We start from the raw sequence: 18,457 nt of genomic DNA on the forward strand, positions 1-18,457 counted from the left end.
GATACATTTATAACATGTCACTTTATTCTATAAAACCTATTTAGTTTAAATACATTGTTAATTTTAATAAAAAGGTGCCATCTCAGACATGTAAAACGGCAGGCGTGACAACTGTCTGTACAAATTAAGTTTAAAAATAGGGTTTAAATATTTAAAAATGAGATACTTCGGCATTAATTTATGTTTAAAACATTTTCAATATACAAATGACAAATCAATTGTTGGGATGTTATAATTGAAAAATTGTCTAACAATTGAAATGTTGGCTGTCCCACAAAATGTCAAGGTAGTACAACTGAAATCATGGGCCTTTTTATAAACAGCAAAAAATTACATCATTCTTTGAACCCCATATGATCTTCATGGCTAAATGAATAAAGGTTTTCCTCAATGACAATATATACTAAAATATACCTCTGTGTTAGATGGTACACAGAAAGATTGCTGTTATATCAAACACGTTTAAGTATATTAACAAGTCTGATATCACAGGCAAAAGCTTATTCCAGCATGAAGTAGGTTAAATGTAAATTCAATGCAGGGGTCAAGTGAAAGTGCTATAAATGCCTCCAAGAAAGTCAAGTATTTTTAATAAGCTTATAATTTACTTTTAATCCAAGCCAAGGTTGTCCAATTATACCTAGTTCTCAAATGTTACTTTTATTGTAAATTTTTACACTAAAACCCATTTTCACATAGCAAAAAAGTTAGTCCTGGTGTATACAAGTCTCGCACTGAATTACACAGGGAGTGCATTTAAACCTTCTAGGAAAGACACAATGATTGCTTGTACTACCAAAAAGATATTAAATATTGTAAATCAACAGTAAAACTTACTAAAATGTGGTTTAAAAAAAACTAAATGTTGTTCCTGACCAAAATAGAGCATAACATCCATTTAATGATTTTATAAAAACCCAAGCTGTGTGTCATGGACCCATATACAAAGTCTTGTCAGAACAATGAAGCCACATTTTGTTTAACAAAAAAAATTGAGACTAGCTTATTGTAAAATTAGACAGCAAGAATTTGCATGAATGTCTAGAACGGCCACACATGATATCAGAGAGACTAAGATACTAAAATCCACATAAGACAAAACACCATAATCAAGTCATATCAAGCTTTATTAGACATGAACCTGAAAAGAAACAGTGAGTCACAAGTCTCAATTCAATCCTAAATGAAAAGCTACTGGAACGCTTGACTTATCAAACTCTACAGCTTTATCTGCGAGACCTGTAGGGAAGGGGCAACTGACCGATAGACACAGATCTACGGCTGCGAGCAAAAACTGGATCCTTAAGCAACTGGGGCATGAAGGGGTAGTTATCTGCCAGCGATGGCCACTTCACATTTTTAAGGCCATAGGATGAGTAACCTGCAAACATGTCACGCTGGGCAGCAGGATACTGCACAACCTTTGGGAGGGATTGTGGGGGAGGGATTGGATCAGTTGGCAGGCTAGGAAAAGGGTAACCTGGGATGATGGGAGGAAACTTGGGTACGCCAGGAGGAAATGGTTCTCCCTTTTGGAGATTGCGAAAAGGATCAAAGATTGGTAGAGGGAACATCGGTTGCTGGGGAAAAGGATCCTGAGGAGCCGCTGTCGTAGTAGTAGGGGCTATGGTAGCAGGCACCTGGGGATACCACCACCACTGTTTCCCATATGGATAGTATGGTTGCTGGGGAAAAGGATCCTGAGGAGCTGCTGTCGTAGTAGTAGGGGCTATGGTAGCAGGCACCTGGGGATACCACCACCATGGTTTTCCATATGGATAGTATGGTTGCTGGGGAAAAGGATCCTGAGGAGCTGCTGTCGTAGTGGTAGGGGCCTGGGTAGCAGGTACCTGGTAATACCACCACTGCTTTCCAAATGGATAGTACTGTTGCTGGGGAAAAGGATCCTGAGGAGCCGCTGTCGTAGTAGGGGCTATGGTAGCAGGCACCTGGGGATACCACCACCACGGTTTTCCATATGGATAGTACGGTTGCTGGGGAAAAGGATCCTGAGGAGCCGCTGTCGTAGTGGTAGGAGCTGCTGTAGCAGGCACCCAGTTATACCATGGTTGTCCGTATGGAAATTGATAAAACACCTGAGGGTCTTGAGGTACAACAGTTGTAGGTGATGTGTCAGGGCATGTGAGTATCACTTCATGGCCACCATAAAGCATAGGAAGGCGTCTTTCAGCATCCTGAGGAAGATTTTTCTCAAGGTTTACAGAATTAAGAACCAAAGTTTAAGCAAGAACATGTAAAAAAAGCAACAGTCAAACACGGTGGATGACAGAATTTTTAGTGCTCACCTTGATATCCCAACAAGTTCCCTTGAATGGTGCATTGACAACCAGATCGCCACTAGCAGTGTCCAGGGTGAACTTGCACTTAAAATATGCCAGTAGCAGAGGCTGCCATGATCCATCAACTGAAAATAAAGAACTTTCAAGAACCACTCAATCTTTGTTTACGTCACTCAATAATCAAGTTATACCTTTAATCTTAACAGTATCAGCGCTCTGCCCAAGTGAGACAACCATGCCAGAAGGGAAGCAAGAAACTTTAGGAAGGGCAGGAGGATTCATTGGGCATGACATCTGCACTGTTGCCCCCAGTATTACCAGAGGCAGAACATAAGCTCCACTCTGTCAGAAGAGGGGAAGTTTATACAAGATCCATTTGCAGTATTAAAACATAGTTACAAAATAATTTACCTGTTGTTGGACATGACCACAACCATTGTACGGCGCAACAAGCGAAACATCCCGGCGCACCCTCTTCACAGAGTAACCACAGCTGGCTGGAATCTCAGACAGAGGCACTTTAGTCCCATCTCCTATTTAAAGAAATCATTCAGAATGTTTAAAATAATATTTTACACATAACTATGACGAAAAAAAGGAGCCACAAGCTGAATAGGGTTACCTTTATCAACCAGAAAGTGGGGCATTCTTGGTCCAGGAACACGCAGGGTCATAGTATCATCACCACAGTGCACAGAAGGACGCAGATGTTTCAACTTCGCCTCAGCAAGATGAAATTTTGCTAAAAAGAGAAAGTAATAAACTTCTTGCTCAAAATTTAAAAAGCTAATTCAAGTTTCCACATTAATACCTTCCCCATGCGCTTGTCTTTCATCAGTAGCATTCAACGTTGTACTCTGAAGCCTGTTGCCAATAATAAGTCTACCAAAACTGATTGTACTACTAGCAGTAGAATCATATGGAACACCCATATCTGAAAAGGCATCACGGCGAACTCCTAAAGAGCTCACTACCATCACAGCCGTTGTGAGAAGTAAAAGATACTTAACCCACGGCATCACAACAGTGGTATTCAAATCAACTATGTTGCAAACCAATTCAGTAACCAAAAGATCCTAACTGCAAAGGTCAACAATCTCACTGAGACAAATTGTGCTATTTGTACTCATCTTTTGTACTCAATCACTTGCTAATTAACCTGGTTGACCAATCAAATCTGTCAAATCATTCCACACTTAGCTTGTTGATTTCACCTGTGTCTCATTAACCTGTGAGTACACTCATGCAATTGGGCTTGTCGAGGCACCGCAAGAACTGACATGCGGATGATGTCAAAGTACCACGAGAACCATTCGAGAAATTAGGCTTGTTTGAGATGCAGCTTGCCTCGCCTGAAATATAGGCGAGAGTAGCCGGCTGCAGTGAGGGGAGGAGTAAAAAAAGTGGAGGCAAGCCGGACGCTTCATGAATCTCGCAGTGTTGTTGACTGCAAACGTCAGCAATGGAAGAGATCGCGTTCGCGTATTTTATCGCGGATTAAATAGATGCAACTGAAATACCAACAAATGCATTTACATTTAGATGTTTATAATGAGAATCAACAATCTGAACTGTTCATTATTGGAAAAGGCTTCTTAGTAAATGTTGGGATGTAATCTAAGTCTAGACGTAATACAAATTCGTTTCTGTGTGAAATATAAACAGCACACTGTACAAATAATACAACACCATTACAAAAGTTTAAAGGAATTTATTAATAATATCAATGTCATAAGTCACGAACAAGTTGAATAAATATAAAAACTACTACAGGAAGTGGAGTTTTTAGAATTAAAAAGTAATCAGCTGACATTCCCGGGCAAATCAGCATTAAGCTGTCGTCAGCAAGTCTTTTCCCACCGTGCTTTTCGTCAACGCAGTCGGTGGAGAGCGTGGAGAGCAAGTAGAATCCGACGAGCCCGCTTCTCCATCGCGAGAGTTATTTTGTACCTTCAGTGTGACATCAGAGCAAGTCGGACACTTTTCTAACCGGAATGCATCTTGCGCTGATCACCGGTGATCGATCCTGCGCAGAATTTGCTCATCTTAAACAAGCCTATTATAGAGGGAGTCTGCTTTCAAATCGCTCTCGTGGAACTTGACATCATCAGCTTTTCAAAAAATTGAACGTTGAATGTCCAACAAAATGTCAAGGTAGTACAACTGCAATTATGGGCTTTAAGAAGTTAACAAGCATACATATAACATCATCCTGAGATCCTCTAATGGTCTTTTTGGTTAAATGAAGTTTGTAGATTTTCCTCACATATGACAAAATACCCACTTTAATGAATGAGGTAGGCTTCTGTGTCAGGGATGTAACGGTATTATAAATTTCGTGGTATTGCGGTATAAAAAATTTCTGTACAAACGTGGTCACGTGATTCGGTAAAATATTAGGGGCACGTTCAATCTCACACCGGTGCGCAACGTTTTGCTACGGTTTCCGGGTTGAACGACATGTTTCCTGGAAACGGTGTGCAACGGAATGCAACAGGTTTTAGAAGCGTTTTCTCTTGTTTGGTGGGTGTGTCAGAAATGTCGGCCCAATCAGCGGCAAGATGTATAAAACCACGCGATAGTAAAGAGACAGCTCTCTCAATGGGTTCAAGTTGGAATGTTGTCTTTCATTCTGGACGGCAAGGTCAGTGACTGTAACATCGAGGGTATTTTACAGTATTAAACACACATTTATAACGATTTCATCAGGCTTTAGAAACAATTAAAAAAGAACACAAAGAATGGCCTCTCAGCTACCGTAGTTGCAACTCTTGCGTCATCACAACAGGGTGTTCAATGCATCACCGTTTCTGTTTAATAAACGTTGTGCAACGTTTTGTCGGGGCTGAACGCAGCCCTGATGTGTGGAATAAATTCGCGTTCGCTGTGACAAGAAACGAGAAAGGACAAAATGTGATGGACATACAAAAAACGAGTGTGAGTAAATCCGTGAATGAGGAGAGTATGTGCCGTTTCTCAATTAGAAAGCAGCCTCCTTAGATCGCATATGCAGGCTGCATCCGTCATTACATGCCTGGTGTATTTAAGTTAACTGAGTATTACATTCGCAAGTCATGTTAGTGTGTTACAACAATATACGATTAAATAAGAATAATTGTCAACTTGAAAAATATTAATATTCTGAAATAAGACGGTCTTCATGACGTATGCAGCCTGCAAATGCGACCAATGGAGGCTGCAGACTTCCGATTGGGAAACGCGCCCCTGCATTTAGTGAGCTGACCTCAGCTCTAAGTCCAGCTACAATCAGGCTACAATAAGTAAGCTGCTATTTTCATTTTTACTGGGTTGTTTTTGTTTTCAGGAATTGACCCGCTTAAAACCCATAATCTTTTCTTGATTCTACAATCACAACTGTTGCTTTCATAGGAGTATCAAGCATTAGCATTAATAATAATAATAAAAACTAGGTCAATTGAGGGAGTGACTCAATTCTTAAAACCTGACTGATTGGGAGTTGTTTAAAGTTGACAAACTAAACTGAAACTTTATTTTTTATTTTATTACATGGTCTAATTATTTTTGTCCTTTTTATGAAAATTGTAAACACTACACTAAACTAAACTTTGTACATTGTAATGTTCAGTCTTGTTTAATGTACACTTATGGCAGTTTTTCCAAGTCTTCATATGTTTTTTCCTTCTTGTAAATGTTTCAATAATTACCGTACCGTGGGCATCCTACCGAAATACTACCGTACCATGAATTTTTTGATACCGTTACATCCCTAGGTACAACCAATGTGAAAATAGAAAATTGTCATTATATTCAAAACACTTTGAAGAATATTTATGAATTTTATATCACAGGCAAAAGCTTAATCCAGTCTCCAAGTAGAAGTAGGTTAAATGCATAGGTTAAATGTCAATTTCAGAGATCAAGTGGTGCAACTACTATGAACGCCAACAAAAAAATTAAGCTTATTTAGCTAATAATTTTAATGTAAGCGAAGGCTGTATAAAACTCAAATGTTAGTTTTACGTTAAAGCAGGGGTCTCCAACGTGTAGCCCCCCACAGTGTCTGTGAGATGCCCGCCAAAGCACATTCTATTAAGAGTCTTGAAAGTAATATTAAAATATTTTATATTAGCTTGGTTTACGCATGTTAACATTTTAAACAATACTAAAACATCAAGTAAAATAAATTCAACAACAAAAAAAGTTGAGTAGACTACATCAAAAAGTAGCCCTACAGATTGTTTTATCCATTGTGGTAGCCCTTACGCACAAAAAGGTTGGAGACCAGTCTTAAAGTTTTTGTGAAACTACTTACACATAATAAAATACTTGGTGTTAAAAATAACACTTCTAGTGTCTCGCTTATAAAACTGTGTCTAGGATCCTTACTAAAAAGTCTACACAAAGCCAAAATGGTATACACCAAAAAATTAAGACTTAAAAAACAAAGCAATGTTCACTTTATAAATCACAGTTCACCTGCAAGTGAGTGTACATGAATCATCCTCAGATCTCACCCTGCAAGCCCATTCTCCAATCAAGTGTTTTTTAAATATACATCTCACAACCTCTGCTTGGGAACTGTCGTATGCACTTCCCAGCCCAGTTGTGCACGTACGCATGTTTTGAGACCCCAGATGTATACAGGTCTTACCCCGAGGGTAAGTTAAAACTGACAACTACACAATTGGTTGTACCACCTGACATTTTTAAATGATCTAAGTGAAATCAAATGTACTAAAATGTGTTAAAAACCCTGCCCGAAATGACATCCATTTAAAGTTTTTATAACCTGAGCTTGCCTTCACAGACCATATACAAAGTCTCGTCAGAACATTGAAGCCACATTTTTTTTGTTTTAAAGCAACACTATGTAGTTATTTTACCTTTAAATAATGTCTCTAAAATTATTTCAGTGATAGAACAACTTTAAACTGGACAAATTGTACTGTTGCTGCAACCTGAGCAGCCTCCTAGCTGCTACAAGCACACTCTGAAAGTGGCGGTGGAGGGTAGGAAACACAGCCCCGCCCCTCCCCCTGCCTGCAGAAGAGTGTCTGATACCAGGCACTGTTGCGCTTTTCAACCACACGGGGGAGCTGTAAGTCATTTTTACATGGAAACTACATAGTGTTGCTTTAATCTATAAATAAGAAACTAGCGCCTTGGAAGATGTTAGCAAGATAACATTACTAAAAAAGTCAAAAAAAAGCACAAGTTAAATCACTTGATAGTAGTAAAAATACTACAATAAAGCCACAAGACAACACTATAATGGAGTAATATCAAACTTTATTAAAAATGAACCTGAAAAAAGGAAAGAGCGAGTCACAATTCTCATTTTATGCATAAATGAAAAGCTACTCGAACGATTCACTTATCCAACTCAAGCTTTATCTGCGAGATTTGTAAGAAAGGGGCAACTGACCGCTGGACACAGATCTACGTCTGCGATGAAAAACTGGATACATGTCAGCAGGATATTGCATACCCTTTGGGAGATCAGCTGGTGGGGCATGAACAGGGTAGCCTGGGATGATGGGAGGAAACTTGGGTACGCCATGAGGAAATGGTTCTCCCTTTTGGAGATTGCGAAAAGGATCAAAGATTGGTAGAGGGAACATGGGTTGCTGGGGAAAAGGATCCTGAGGAGCCGCTGTCGTAGGAGCTTGGGTAGCAGGCACCCGGGGATACCACCACAGTTTTCCATATGGATAGTACTGTTGCTGGGGAAAAGGATCCTGAGGAGCCGCTGTCGTAGTAGGGGCTATGGTAGCAGGCACCTGGGGATACCACCACCACGGTTTTCCATATGGATAGTATGGTTGCTGGGGAAAAGGATCCTGAGGAGCTGCTGTCATAGTGGTAGGGGCCTGGGTAGCAGGTACCTGGTAATACCACCACTGCTTTCCAAATGGATAGTACTGTTGCTGGGGAAAAGGATCCTGAGGAGCCGCTGTCGTAGTAGTAGGGGCTATGGTAGCAGGCACCTGGGGATACCACCACCACGGTTTTCCATATGGATAGTACGGTTGCTGGGGAAAAGGATCCTGAGGAGCTGCTGTCGTAGTGGTAGGGGCCTGGGTAGTAGGTACCTGGTAATACCACCACTGCTTTCCAAATGGATAGTACTGTTGCTGGGGAAAAGGATCCTGAGGAGCCGCTGTCGTAGTAGTAGGGGCTATGGTAGCAGGCACCTGGGGATACCACCACCACGGTTTTCCATATGGATAGTACGGTTGCTGGGGAAAAGGATCCTGAGGAGCCGCTGTCGTAGTGGTAGGAGCTGCTGTAGCAGGCACCCAGTTATACCATGGTTGTCCGTATGGAAATTGATAAAACACCTGAGGGTCTTGAGGTACAACAGTTGTAGGTGATGTGTCAGGGCATGTGAGTATCACTTCATGGCCACCATAAAGCATAGGAAGGCGTCTTTCAGCATCCTGAGGAAGATTTTTCTCAAGGTTTACAGAATTAAGAACCAAAGTTTAAGCAAGAACATGTAAAAAAAGCAACAGTCAAACACGGTGGATGACAGAATTTTTAGTGCTCACCTTGATATCCCAACAAGTTCCCTTGAATGGTGCATTGACAACCAGATCACCACGAGCAGTGTCCAGGGTGAACTTGCACTTAAAATATGCCAGTAGCAGAGGCTGCCATGATCCATCAACTGAAAATAAAGAACTTTCAAGAACCACTCAATCTTTGTTTACGTCACTCAATAATCAAGTTATACCTTTAATCTTAACAGTATCAGCGCTCTGCCCAAGTGAGACAACCATGCCAGAAGGGAAGCAAGAAACTTTAGGAAGGGCAGGAGGATTCATTGGGCATGACATCTGCACTGTTGCCCCCAGTATTACCAGAGGCAGAACATAAGCTCCACTCTGTCAGAAGAGGGGAAGTTTATACAAGATCCATTTGCAGTATTAAAACATAGTTACAAAATAATTTACCTGTTGTTGGACATGACCACAACCATTGTACGGCGCAACAAGCGAAACATCCCGGCGCACCCTCTTCACAGAGTAACCACAGCTGGGTGGAATCTCAGACAGAGGCACTTTAGTCCCATCTCCTATTTAAAGAAATCATTCAGAATGTTTAAAATAATATTTTACACATAACTATGACGAAAAAAAGGAGCCACAAGCTGAATAGGGTTACCTTTATCAACCAGAAAGTGGGGCATTCTTGGTCCAGGAACACGCAGGGTCATAGTATCATCACCACAGTGCACAGAAGGACCCAGATGTTTCAACTTCGCCTCAGCAAGATTAAATTTTGCTAAAAAGAGAAAGTAATAAACTTCTTGCTCAAAATTTAAAAAGCTAATTCAAGTTTCCACATTAATACCTTCCCCATGCGCTTGTCTTTCATCAGTATCATTCAACGTTGTACTCCGAAGCCCGTTGCCAATAATAAGTTTACCAAAACTGATTGTACTACTAGCAGTAGAATCATATGAAACACCCATATCTGAAAAGGCATCACGGCGAACTCCTAAAGAGCTCACTACCATCACAGCCGTTGTGAGAAGTAAAAGATACTTAACCCACGGCATCACAACAGTGGTATTCAAATCAACTATGTTGCAAACCAATTCAGTAACCAAAAGATCCTAACTGCAAAGGTCAACAATCTCACTGAGACAAATTGTGCTATTTGTACTCATCTTTTGTACTCAATCACTTGCTAATTAACCTGGTTGACCAATCAAATCTGTCAAATCATTCCACACTTAGCTTGTTGATTTCACCTGTGTCTCATTAACCTGTGAGTACACTCATGCAATTGGGCTTGTCGAGGCACCGCAAGAACTGACAGGCGGATGATGTCAAAGTACCACGAGAACCATTCGAGAAATTAGGCTTGTTTGAGATGCAGCTTGCCTCGCCTGAAATATAGGCGAGAGTAGCCGGCTGCAGTGAGGGGAGGAGTGAAAAAAGTGGAGGCAAGCCGGACGCTTCATAATTCTCGCAGTGTTGTTGACTGCAAACGTCAGCAATGGAAGAGATCGCGTTCGCGTATTTTATCGCGGATTAAATAGATGCAACTGAAAAACCAACAAATGCATTTACATTAAGATGTTTATAAGGAGAATCAACAAAGCTGAACTGTTCATTATTGGAAAAGGCTTCTTAGTAAATGTTAGGATGTAATCTAAGTCTAGACGTAATACAAATTCGTTTCTGTGTGAAATATAAACAGCACACTGTACAAATAATACAACACCAATATATAAGTTTAAAGGAATTTATTAATAATATCAATGTCATAAGTCACGAACAAGTTGAATAAATATAAAAACTATTACAGGAAGTGGAGTTTTTAGAATTAAAAAGTCATCAGCTGACATTCCCGGGCAAATCAGCATTAAGCTATGTCGTCAGCAAGTCTTTTCCCATCGTGCTTTTCGTCAACGCAGTCGGTGGAGAGCAACTGCGCTCGGCTGTAGAATCCGACGAGCCCGCCTCTCCATCGCGAGAGTTATTTTGTACACGTCAGCGTGACATCAGAGCAAGTCGGACGTAAGTCGGACACTTTTCTAACCGGAATGCATCTTGCGCTGATCACCGGTGATCGATTCTGCGCAGAATTTGCTCATCTCAAACAAGCCTATTTTGTACCTTCAGTGTGACATCAGAGCAAGTCGGACGTAAGTCGTCTCTCGTGGAACTTGACATCATCAGCTTTTCAAAAAATTGAACGTTGAATGTCCAACAAAATGTCAAGGTAGTACAACTGCAATTATGGGCTTTAAGAAGTTAACAAGCATACATATAACATCATCCTGAGATCCTCTAATGGTCTTTTTGGTTAAATGAAGTTTGTAGATTTTCCTCACATATGACAAAATACCCACTTTAATGAATGAGGTAGGCTTCTGTGTCAGATGTACAACCAATGTGAAAATAGAAAATTGTCATTATATTCAAAACACTTTGAAGAATATTTATGAATTTTATATCACAGGCAAAAGCTTAATCCAGTCTCCAAGTAGAAGTAGGTTAAATGCATAGGTTAAATGTCAATTTCAGAGATCAAGTGGTGCAACTACTATGAACGCCAACAAAAAAATTAAGCTTATTTAGCTAATAATTTTAATGTAAGCGAAGGCTGTATAAAACTCAAATGTTAGTTTTACGTTAAAGCAGGGGTCTCCAACGTGTAGCCCCCCACAGTGTCTGTGAGATGCCCGCCAAAGCACATTCTATTAAGAGTCTTGAAAGTAATATTAAAATATTTTATATTAGCTTGGTTTACGCATGTTAACATTTTAAACAATACTAAAGCATCAAGTAAAATAAATTCAACAAGTAAACAAAAAAAGTTGAGTAGACTACATCAAAAAGTAGCCCTACAGATTGTTTTATCCATTGTGGTAGCCCTTACGCACAAAAAGGTTGGAGACCAGTCTTAAAGTTTTTGTGAAACTACTTACACATAATAAAATACTTGGTGTTAAAATAACACTTCTAGTGTCTCGCTTATAAAACTGTGTCTAGGATCCTTACTAAAAAGTCTACACAAAGCCAAAATGGTATACACCAAAAAATTAAGACTTAAAAAACAAAGCAATGTTCACTTTATAAATCACAGTTCACCTGCAAGTGGGTGTACATGAATCATCCTCAGATCTCACCCTGCAAGCCCATTCTCCAATCAAGTGTTTTTTAAATATACATGATCTAAGTGAAATCAAATGTACTAAAATGTGTTAAAAACCCTACCCGAAATGACATCCATTTAAAGTTTTTATAACCTGAGCTTGTCTTCACAGACCATATACAAAGTCTCGTCAGAACATTGAAGCCACATTTTTTTGTTTTAATCTAGCATAAATAAGAAACTAGCTCCTTGGAAGATGTTAGCAAGATAACATTACTAAAAAAAGTCAAAGAAAAAGCACAAGTTAAATCACTTGATAGTAGTAAAAATACTACAATAAAGCCACAAGACAACACTATAATGGAGTAATATCAAACTTTATTAAAAATGAACCTGAAAAAAGGAAAGAGCGAGTCACAATTCTCATTTTATGCATAAATGAAAAGCTACTCGAACGATTCACTTATCCAACTCAAGCTTTATCTGCGAGATTTGTAAGAAAGGGGCAACTGACCGCTGGACACAGATCTACGTCTGCGATGAAAAACTGGATACATGTCAGCAGGATATTGCATACCCTTTGGGAGATCAGCTGGTGGGGCATGAACAGGGTAGCCTGGGATGATGGAGGAAACTTGGGCATGTCATAAGGGTATTGGTGGTGATGTGGAAAGGGTTCTCTTCTGTGGTCATTGTGAAAAGGATCAAAGACTGGTCGAGGGAACATCGGTTGCTGGGGAAAGGGATTGTGAGGAGCCGCTGTCGTAGTGGTAGGGGCTTGGGTAGCAGGCACCCGGTGATACCACCATGGTTTTCCAAATGGGTAGTACGGTTGCTGGGGAAAGGGATCCTGAGGAGCTGCTGTCGTAGTGGTAGGGGCTTGGGTAGTAGGCACCCGGTAATACCACCACCACGGTTTTCCAAATGGGTAGTACGGTTGCTGGGGAAAGGGATCCTGAGGAGCTGCTGTCGTAGTGGTAGGGGCTTGGGTAGTAGGCACCTGGTAATACCACCACCACGGTTTTCCAAATGGGTAGTACGGTTGCTGGAAAAAAGGATCCTGAGGAGCCGCTGTTGTAGTGGTAGGGGCTTGGGTAGCAGGCATACCATGGTTGTCCGTATGGAAATTGATAAAACACTTGAGGGTCTTGAGGTACAACAGTTGTAGGTGATGTGTCAGGGCATGTCAGTGTCACTTCATCGCCACCATAGAGCATAGGAAGGCGTCTTTCACCATCCTGAGGAAGACAATCATTTTAAAGCTTACAGAATTAAGAGCCAAATTTTAAGCAGGAACATGTCAAAAAGCAACAGTCAAACACGGTGGATGTCAGAACTGTTAGTGCTCACCTTGATTTCCTTGGCTTGTTCGCGTTCTGGCGCCGCAAGAACTGACAGGATGACGTCAAAATACAGCGATTGAGAAATGATACGGAGGCGTCTGCTTTAAATCGCTCTCGCGGAACTTTGACGTCAACAGCCTTGTAGAACAAGCCATAATTAGGTCAAGTTTCTATTTCACATTATTTAATGCACACAAATGGGCATACAAAGAAATTGTTTCTGAAAGTAATGAATGACTCTTTTTCGTGATTTTCAATTCATATTTATTAATTTATATCATATGAACCGGTAAATCAAAATGTATGAGTTATCGTTTTTTTAAAGTAAAATATGTTTGTCTACATAAAATAGTCTAGAGGCCTATTCAGATGGTAATTCTTTTGAGACGTAAGGTATTTTCAACGGGTGGAAACTGATATTTTATATTTATTTATTTATTTATATTGAAATCACTTTTTTGTTGTCTTGATGTGACAATAAAAAGCTATTTGATATTAAATAAATATAAAATCATCTAATAACAGCAAAACATATTAAACACAATTTTAAATACATTAGACTATTGACAGGGTCGTGTGAATGATCACGTGATTACAGATGAGAAGGGAATTTCCATTATGTGTTTAGAATTACAACCTCACATATCTACTGTGGATTTATCTTCATCTAATTGCATTAGTTTTATTATTGAGAATTTTTTTACAGACATCCTTTTGGGAACTGATTACCATCTGAATAGGGTTTACTTTGCTATTCTGCAAATGAAAAGTGCAAAACATTTTAATAGTTCAAAGACTAGTAACATCATCTCCACTCGCGATGCTGTCCAAATCATCATACGTAGTGACTCTTGGGATAGCCAAATCTCTCTCCCACACTTTTCTAATGGTTTCTGGACTCAAGGACAACAGAGGCTCAATCGCAGACACTTGAGTCTGTTGAATTGCTGTCCCGTATTGTGTGGAGAGGGGGTCTGCACATGTATCTAAGGCCCACCTGTAGGCTCGGTTAGTTGTGATGGTGGGTGATTTAATGTTAACTGATGGTCTCTCATTCTGGTTCCAAGAGGTTGATAAGGGGCAAAAACAGTACCTACTCCTAACAAGCCGGCATGATGGAGGGCACTGTCAATGCTGTGACTGAGGTTGACAGATGAGGGGGGGCTAAGGTCAAACTCAATTAATGAGAGAAAGCATTCATGTTCCTGCCATTCCACACCACTGGTCCACAGTGGAGTGTCGTGACAGTCATTGCTGGTACTATGAAAGACACCTTCACCATTAACTATATTGTTGTCATGTACTGTAGTGACTGAAATTGCTGGTGTTGCTCGATTTCGCATCATTGAGCATCTCACATTTCCTCTGGACTGTTTTTGCCCTTTCCAATTATTTGGCAACAGTTTAGCCCAATTCCTATCTGGTCTTCTCCAAGGCCCCATTAGAAATCTCTCCAGCAGTCTGTCCAATTGTGACGTCTGCTTCCTTTTCTGTTCTCTTTTATTTGTCATCTTACTTTGCTGTTGTCTCCCTTGTGTCCTCCAGATTACCCGAGATCCCAGCAGCAGAAGAGAAAAACTCCATGCCAGTTCTGACAGTCGTGCCCACAGTTGGGCAACCCACCAGCCCCACCTGAATGTTCACCAGTCACCAAGTAATCCATACAGCCAGAGGAAGCAATAGATTTGTAAAGCACAGGTGAGCACACCCAGTATGCCACACAACAATAGCACACGCCTGACACTGTTTACTACACGTTTAGAGGCACTCCACCTTGGTACTGGTGTCCAGTGTGAGCGACTGAGCTTTTTTAAAGACTGAAAGAAGATTCCTAAACAAAGTGGTAAACCCCAGCAAATAGTAAGTGTCTGCAGCATTAAAGGAAGTGCTGGAGATAAGGTATTTGATAGCAGGTCAGCCATTAGGATAGAGGTACAATGCATTGCTGCCATTCCCCCAGCAGTGATTGACAGCTTTTGGGGAGAGTTTTGAGGGCTCAGCCTCTCTTGTCTCACAGAAAATAGTGCCAAGGTGGCCTGGGCCCAGAGCAATAAGGTAACGGGTAAGTTATACAAAGCAGCAAGGGCAGGGCGAGGCATAATATTTCTTGTATTGTATGGGTCAATTATGAACTGTAAAAATCGAAGCAAACCTGCCAACAGCAGTAGGATGTTAGCAAGAATGAAAGCCTCGCAGAAAGGATGGCGCATATGAGCTCCACCAATCGTTCCAAACGTTGCAACAACCACTACTAATAAAAAGAGCGTAGCTGAGCCATAGACATGAAGATCCCATGCAATGGTTAGCGTCCGTTTCAGATCATCCCATTGTAGACGTGTGATGTTGCTGCTGGAAACCTTGCAAGTCTTGCCCAGTATGCATGAGCCTGTTGTACCAGGAACATTGCTCTGTGTCAGTGGTGCAAACAAACCTGTAAACCATTTTGGCTGGTCATCTATTATGAGAAAAATTAGAAAACGTTAGTTTTCTATATTCAGTTGAGTTATAAGTAAATTTATAGAATATAGCTGTACACATTACCTTTCTTTTTTGTTTTTTCTGCATTTGTCTTTGACTGGTTAACAGATGGATTTATGGATGATATTTCTATGGGGATTTATAAATAGGGAAAATTGAAAAAATATCATATTTTGCATGTATTGCAATGGTTATGCAAAAAACATGATCTCTGTACATCAGATTTTTGTACCAACCAGTCTCAAATGAAGGTGTGGTTGTAGGCGCGTGATCTGTGCCATAAAGTTCCTCTTTCACTGTGGGATTATCAAAGGACTCTTGGATAAAGTCAGATTGCATCATAAGGGTGCCATTGTGTCCCAGCATTTCAGGCTTTGTGATGGAGCTTAAAGTCTTTGTGAATGAAGCATACTTTGTTTTTTGAAAAGTCTTTTCATCTTCACGTTTGTTCATTTCTAAATCATTCACTGATGTACTGTGATCGAATTTGAAATTGGTAGTTAATGTCTGTACATACATATTGCCTGGAGTAGAGTTTACTGTGATATCACTCTCTCTGATTGATTTGGTGGTTGTCAACAAAGGCTGGTCTTTGTTCATTCTTTCATTGTTATTTATAAATGGGGTGTGGGTGTGCGTAGTCAACTGAACAGGCTTTGTGGAAAGGTCACTGTTTGTGTTTGCTAAAATTACATCTTGATGATCGTCATCATTTAAAAAATGTTGTGTTAGCCTTTGTGGAACATAAGGGGCCAAACTCTCAGTAAAATCTAGTTTCTCTGCTTTGTTTGGAATAAACGTATCCATCTCTGACACACCACTAGAGGGCATCATAACCTCAATGCTCTGCTGAAGTCCACTACCTTCCCTAGATCCCTCATTAAAGTTAGGCCAATGAGGTAAAAGAAAGTCTCTGTGCAACATGTTGTCAATTTGTTCCTTAATCGAGCTTGCGTGGTGAGATACGTGAAGAGTTTGCTGAAAGTCATTTGTTCCTTGGAAGCTCAGGTTGTTTTGGTCTGAGGGTTGTGTTGAGATTGAGTCATGTGTGGTGGCAGATTGCGCGAGAAGAGGTAATCCTAATATCAGAGTAAGGAGCCAAGCCATTGTATGCTGTTAATTTAAAACAGCTGTCGAACCAAAAGGTGCCAGGATGATCTGTTTCGTGACCAAACAGAATATGCATGGATTAATGAGACTATTAGACAGCCACAATTTTCTATGTAAAATTATAGGCCAATAATCGGTATTGGTCAGTAAAAGCAAATTTTCCCACTATTGGCTGATAATTTCAAAATAGCCAATAGTTTATCCGGTTAATAAAAAAATAAAAAAGGAAAATGCAACAAATTTGAGCTTTGTGTATAGTAAATGTAAAGAAACATAGTTTAATGGTCAATATTAATCAATATTAATAACATTCAGAAAATGTAATCTTGAGAATTTAGTTAATGCAAGTTAATGTAACCACCAAACTATTGATTTCGATGGATATCAATCTGAAAAAAGTGGCTATTGGTATCAATTAATTTTTTTGTTAATATCAGCATCTCTAGTTACAAATTTAGTTCCATGCAAGATTCACTAAGAACTAAAAGTTCCTCTAATTATATTATGCACTCACTATTTGACTGAACAAGCACTTTTTGTGGTTCTTGCATTAGTACACCATGTATTTTACCACTATACAACTATTTTAAGATGTGTGTGTAAATAACTGTTTGATATTAACTCTGCATAAAAGTAACTTATTTCGATTCTAATTATTGAAATTCTTAAAAGAACTGTGTGAACTGCCAAGAATGTGAGAAAACTAGTATAAAAGTACAAAGTCTCTGATGTCAGTTTTTTGTGATTTACTGTTTATATATAAAATCCTACATAATGTAAAGAACATTCTGTGAAGATGTAACCTTGAATCAATGTAAAATCAACGAGTTTAATTAAACTTTGATGCTCCTAATCCTTAGCCTTATAGGATTTCATATTTGGACATTTGTAACATATACAAAACATACAATATAAAAAATAATATTCAACAATAAGTAATCTGAGCGTACAAGGATATCACAATGATATAAATTTAACTAGAAAATCTAAATGCTCTTTACATGAAACTTTTAAACACTCACCTGTATCTAAGGTCACTAAATTTCTGAATATCACATTTCTTGGGTGCTTCTCAAATGAGATTTATTTTTGGTTTATCACTTGTCTTCGTGATCAGTGAATGTTCATCTTCTGCATCTTCTACGCTTAGAAGGCTACACCTGAAGTCGCTTTGTAATCTTTCTGCCATCTGGTTGATGTCCTACTGTACAACTGCACTAATACACTTCTGTCCTAAGCCCCAAACTTCAATACAAACAATATCAAACAATACAAGTCAACAAGACCCGAGGCTATGAAACATTACTCTAAAACAATTACAAAAGATAATTTTTTTTGTCTAAAACACATCTAGTTTTTGTTATATACCCATTTTTTTTTTGAAATAACAGATGTTATGGTAATCCCTTTAATATAATGGCTTTAAGTAAGACCATTAGTCTGTAAACATAACATGACTAACATGATGGCTAATTTGTAAAATAAATCTGGATACCGTTATATGTTTATTTTCTTATTTTATTCCAATATACTGCATTTGACACATTTAACTTCCATTCATCTTCAGGAATTTCAAATATAATACAAAATTAAAAAAAAAAAAACTATTTCAGAAAAGTAGTTTAAATACTA

The 18,457-nt window shown here is 39.4% G+C and overlaps 2 protein-coding genes across 2 annotated transcripts; both read right to left on the reverse strand.

Moving 5' to 3' along the window:
• Positions 1–1,111: 1,111 nt before the first annotated feature.
• On the reverse strand, positions 1,112–3,388 carry LOC135719429 (uncharacterized). Its single transcript, XM_065242117.1, has 6 exons — positions 3,112–3,388; positions 2,923–3,042; positions 2,712–2,833; positions 2,492–2,642; positions 2,307–2,425; positions 1,112–2,195 (listed from the first exon to the last, which is right to left on the reverse strand). Exons 1-6 carry the CDS (start codon positions 3,317–3,319, stop codon positions 1,227–1,229), a joined length of 1,689 nt encoding a protein of 562 aa, XP_065098189.1. The 5' UTR covers positions 3,320–3,388; the 3' UTR covers positions 1,112–1,226.
• A 4,172-nt stretch (positions 3,389–7,560) lies between these two features.
• Positions 7,561–9,922, reverse strand: LOC135719430 (uncharacterized). Its single transcript, XM_065242118.1, has 6 exons — positions 9,639–9,922; positions 9,450–9,569; positions 9,239–9,360; positions 9,019–9,169; positions 8,834–8,952; positions 7,561–8,722 (listed from the first exon to the last, which is right to left on the reverse strand). The coding sequence occupies exons 1-6, from the start codon at positions 9,844–9,846 to the stop codon at positions 7,673–7,675; spliced, it is 1,770 nt and encodes a 589-aa protein (XP_065098190.1). The 5' UTR covers positions 9,847–9,922; the 3' UTR covers positions 7,561–7,672.
• Positions 9,923–18,457: the final 8,535 nt, after the last annotated feature.

This window comes from Paramisgurnus dabryanus, chromosome 14, assembly GCF_030506205.2.
Source record: "Paramisgurnus dabryanus chromosome 14, PD_genome_1.1, whole genome shotgun sequence".
Taxonomy (NCBI): Eukaryota; Metazoa; Chordata; class Actinopteri; order Cypriniformes; family Cobitidae; genus Paramisgurnus; species Paramisgurnus dabryanus.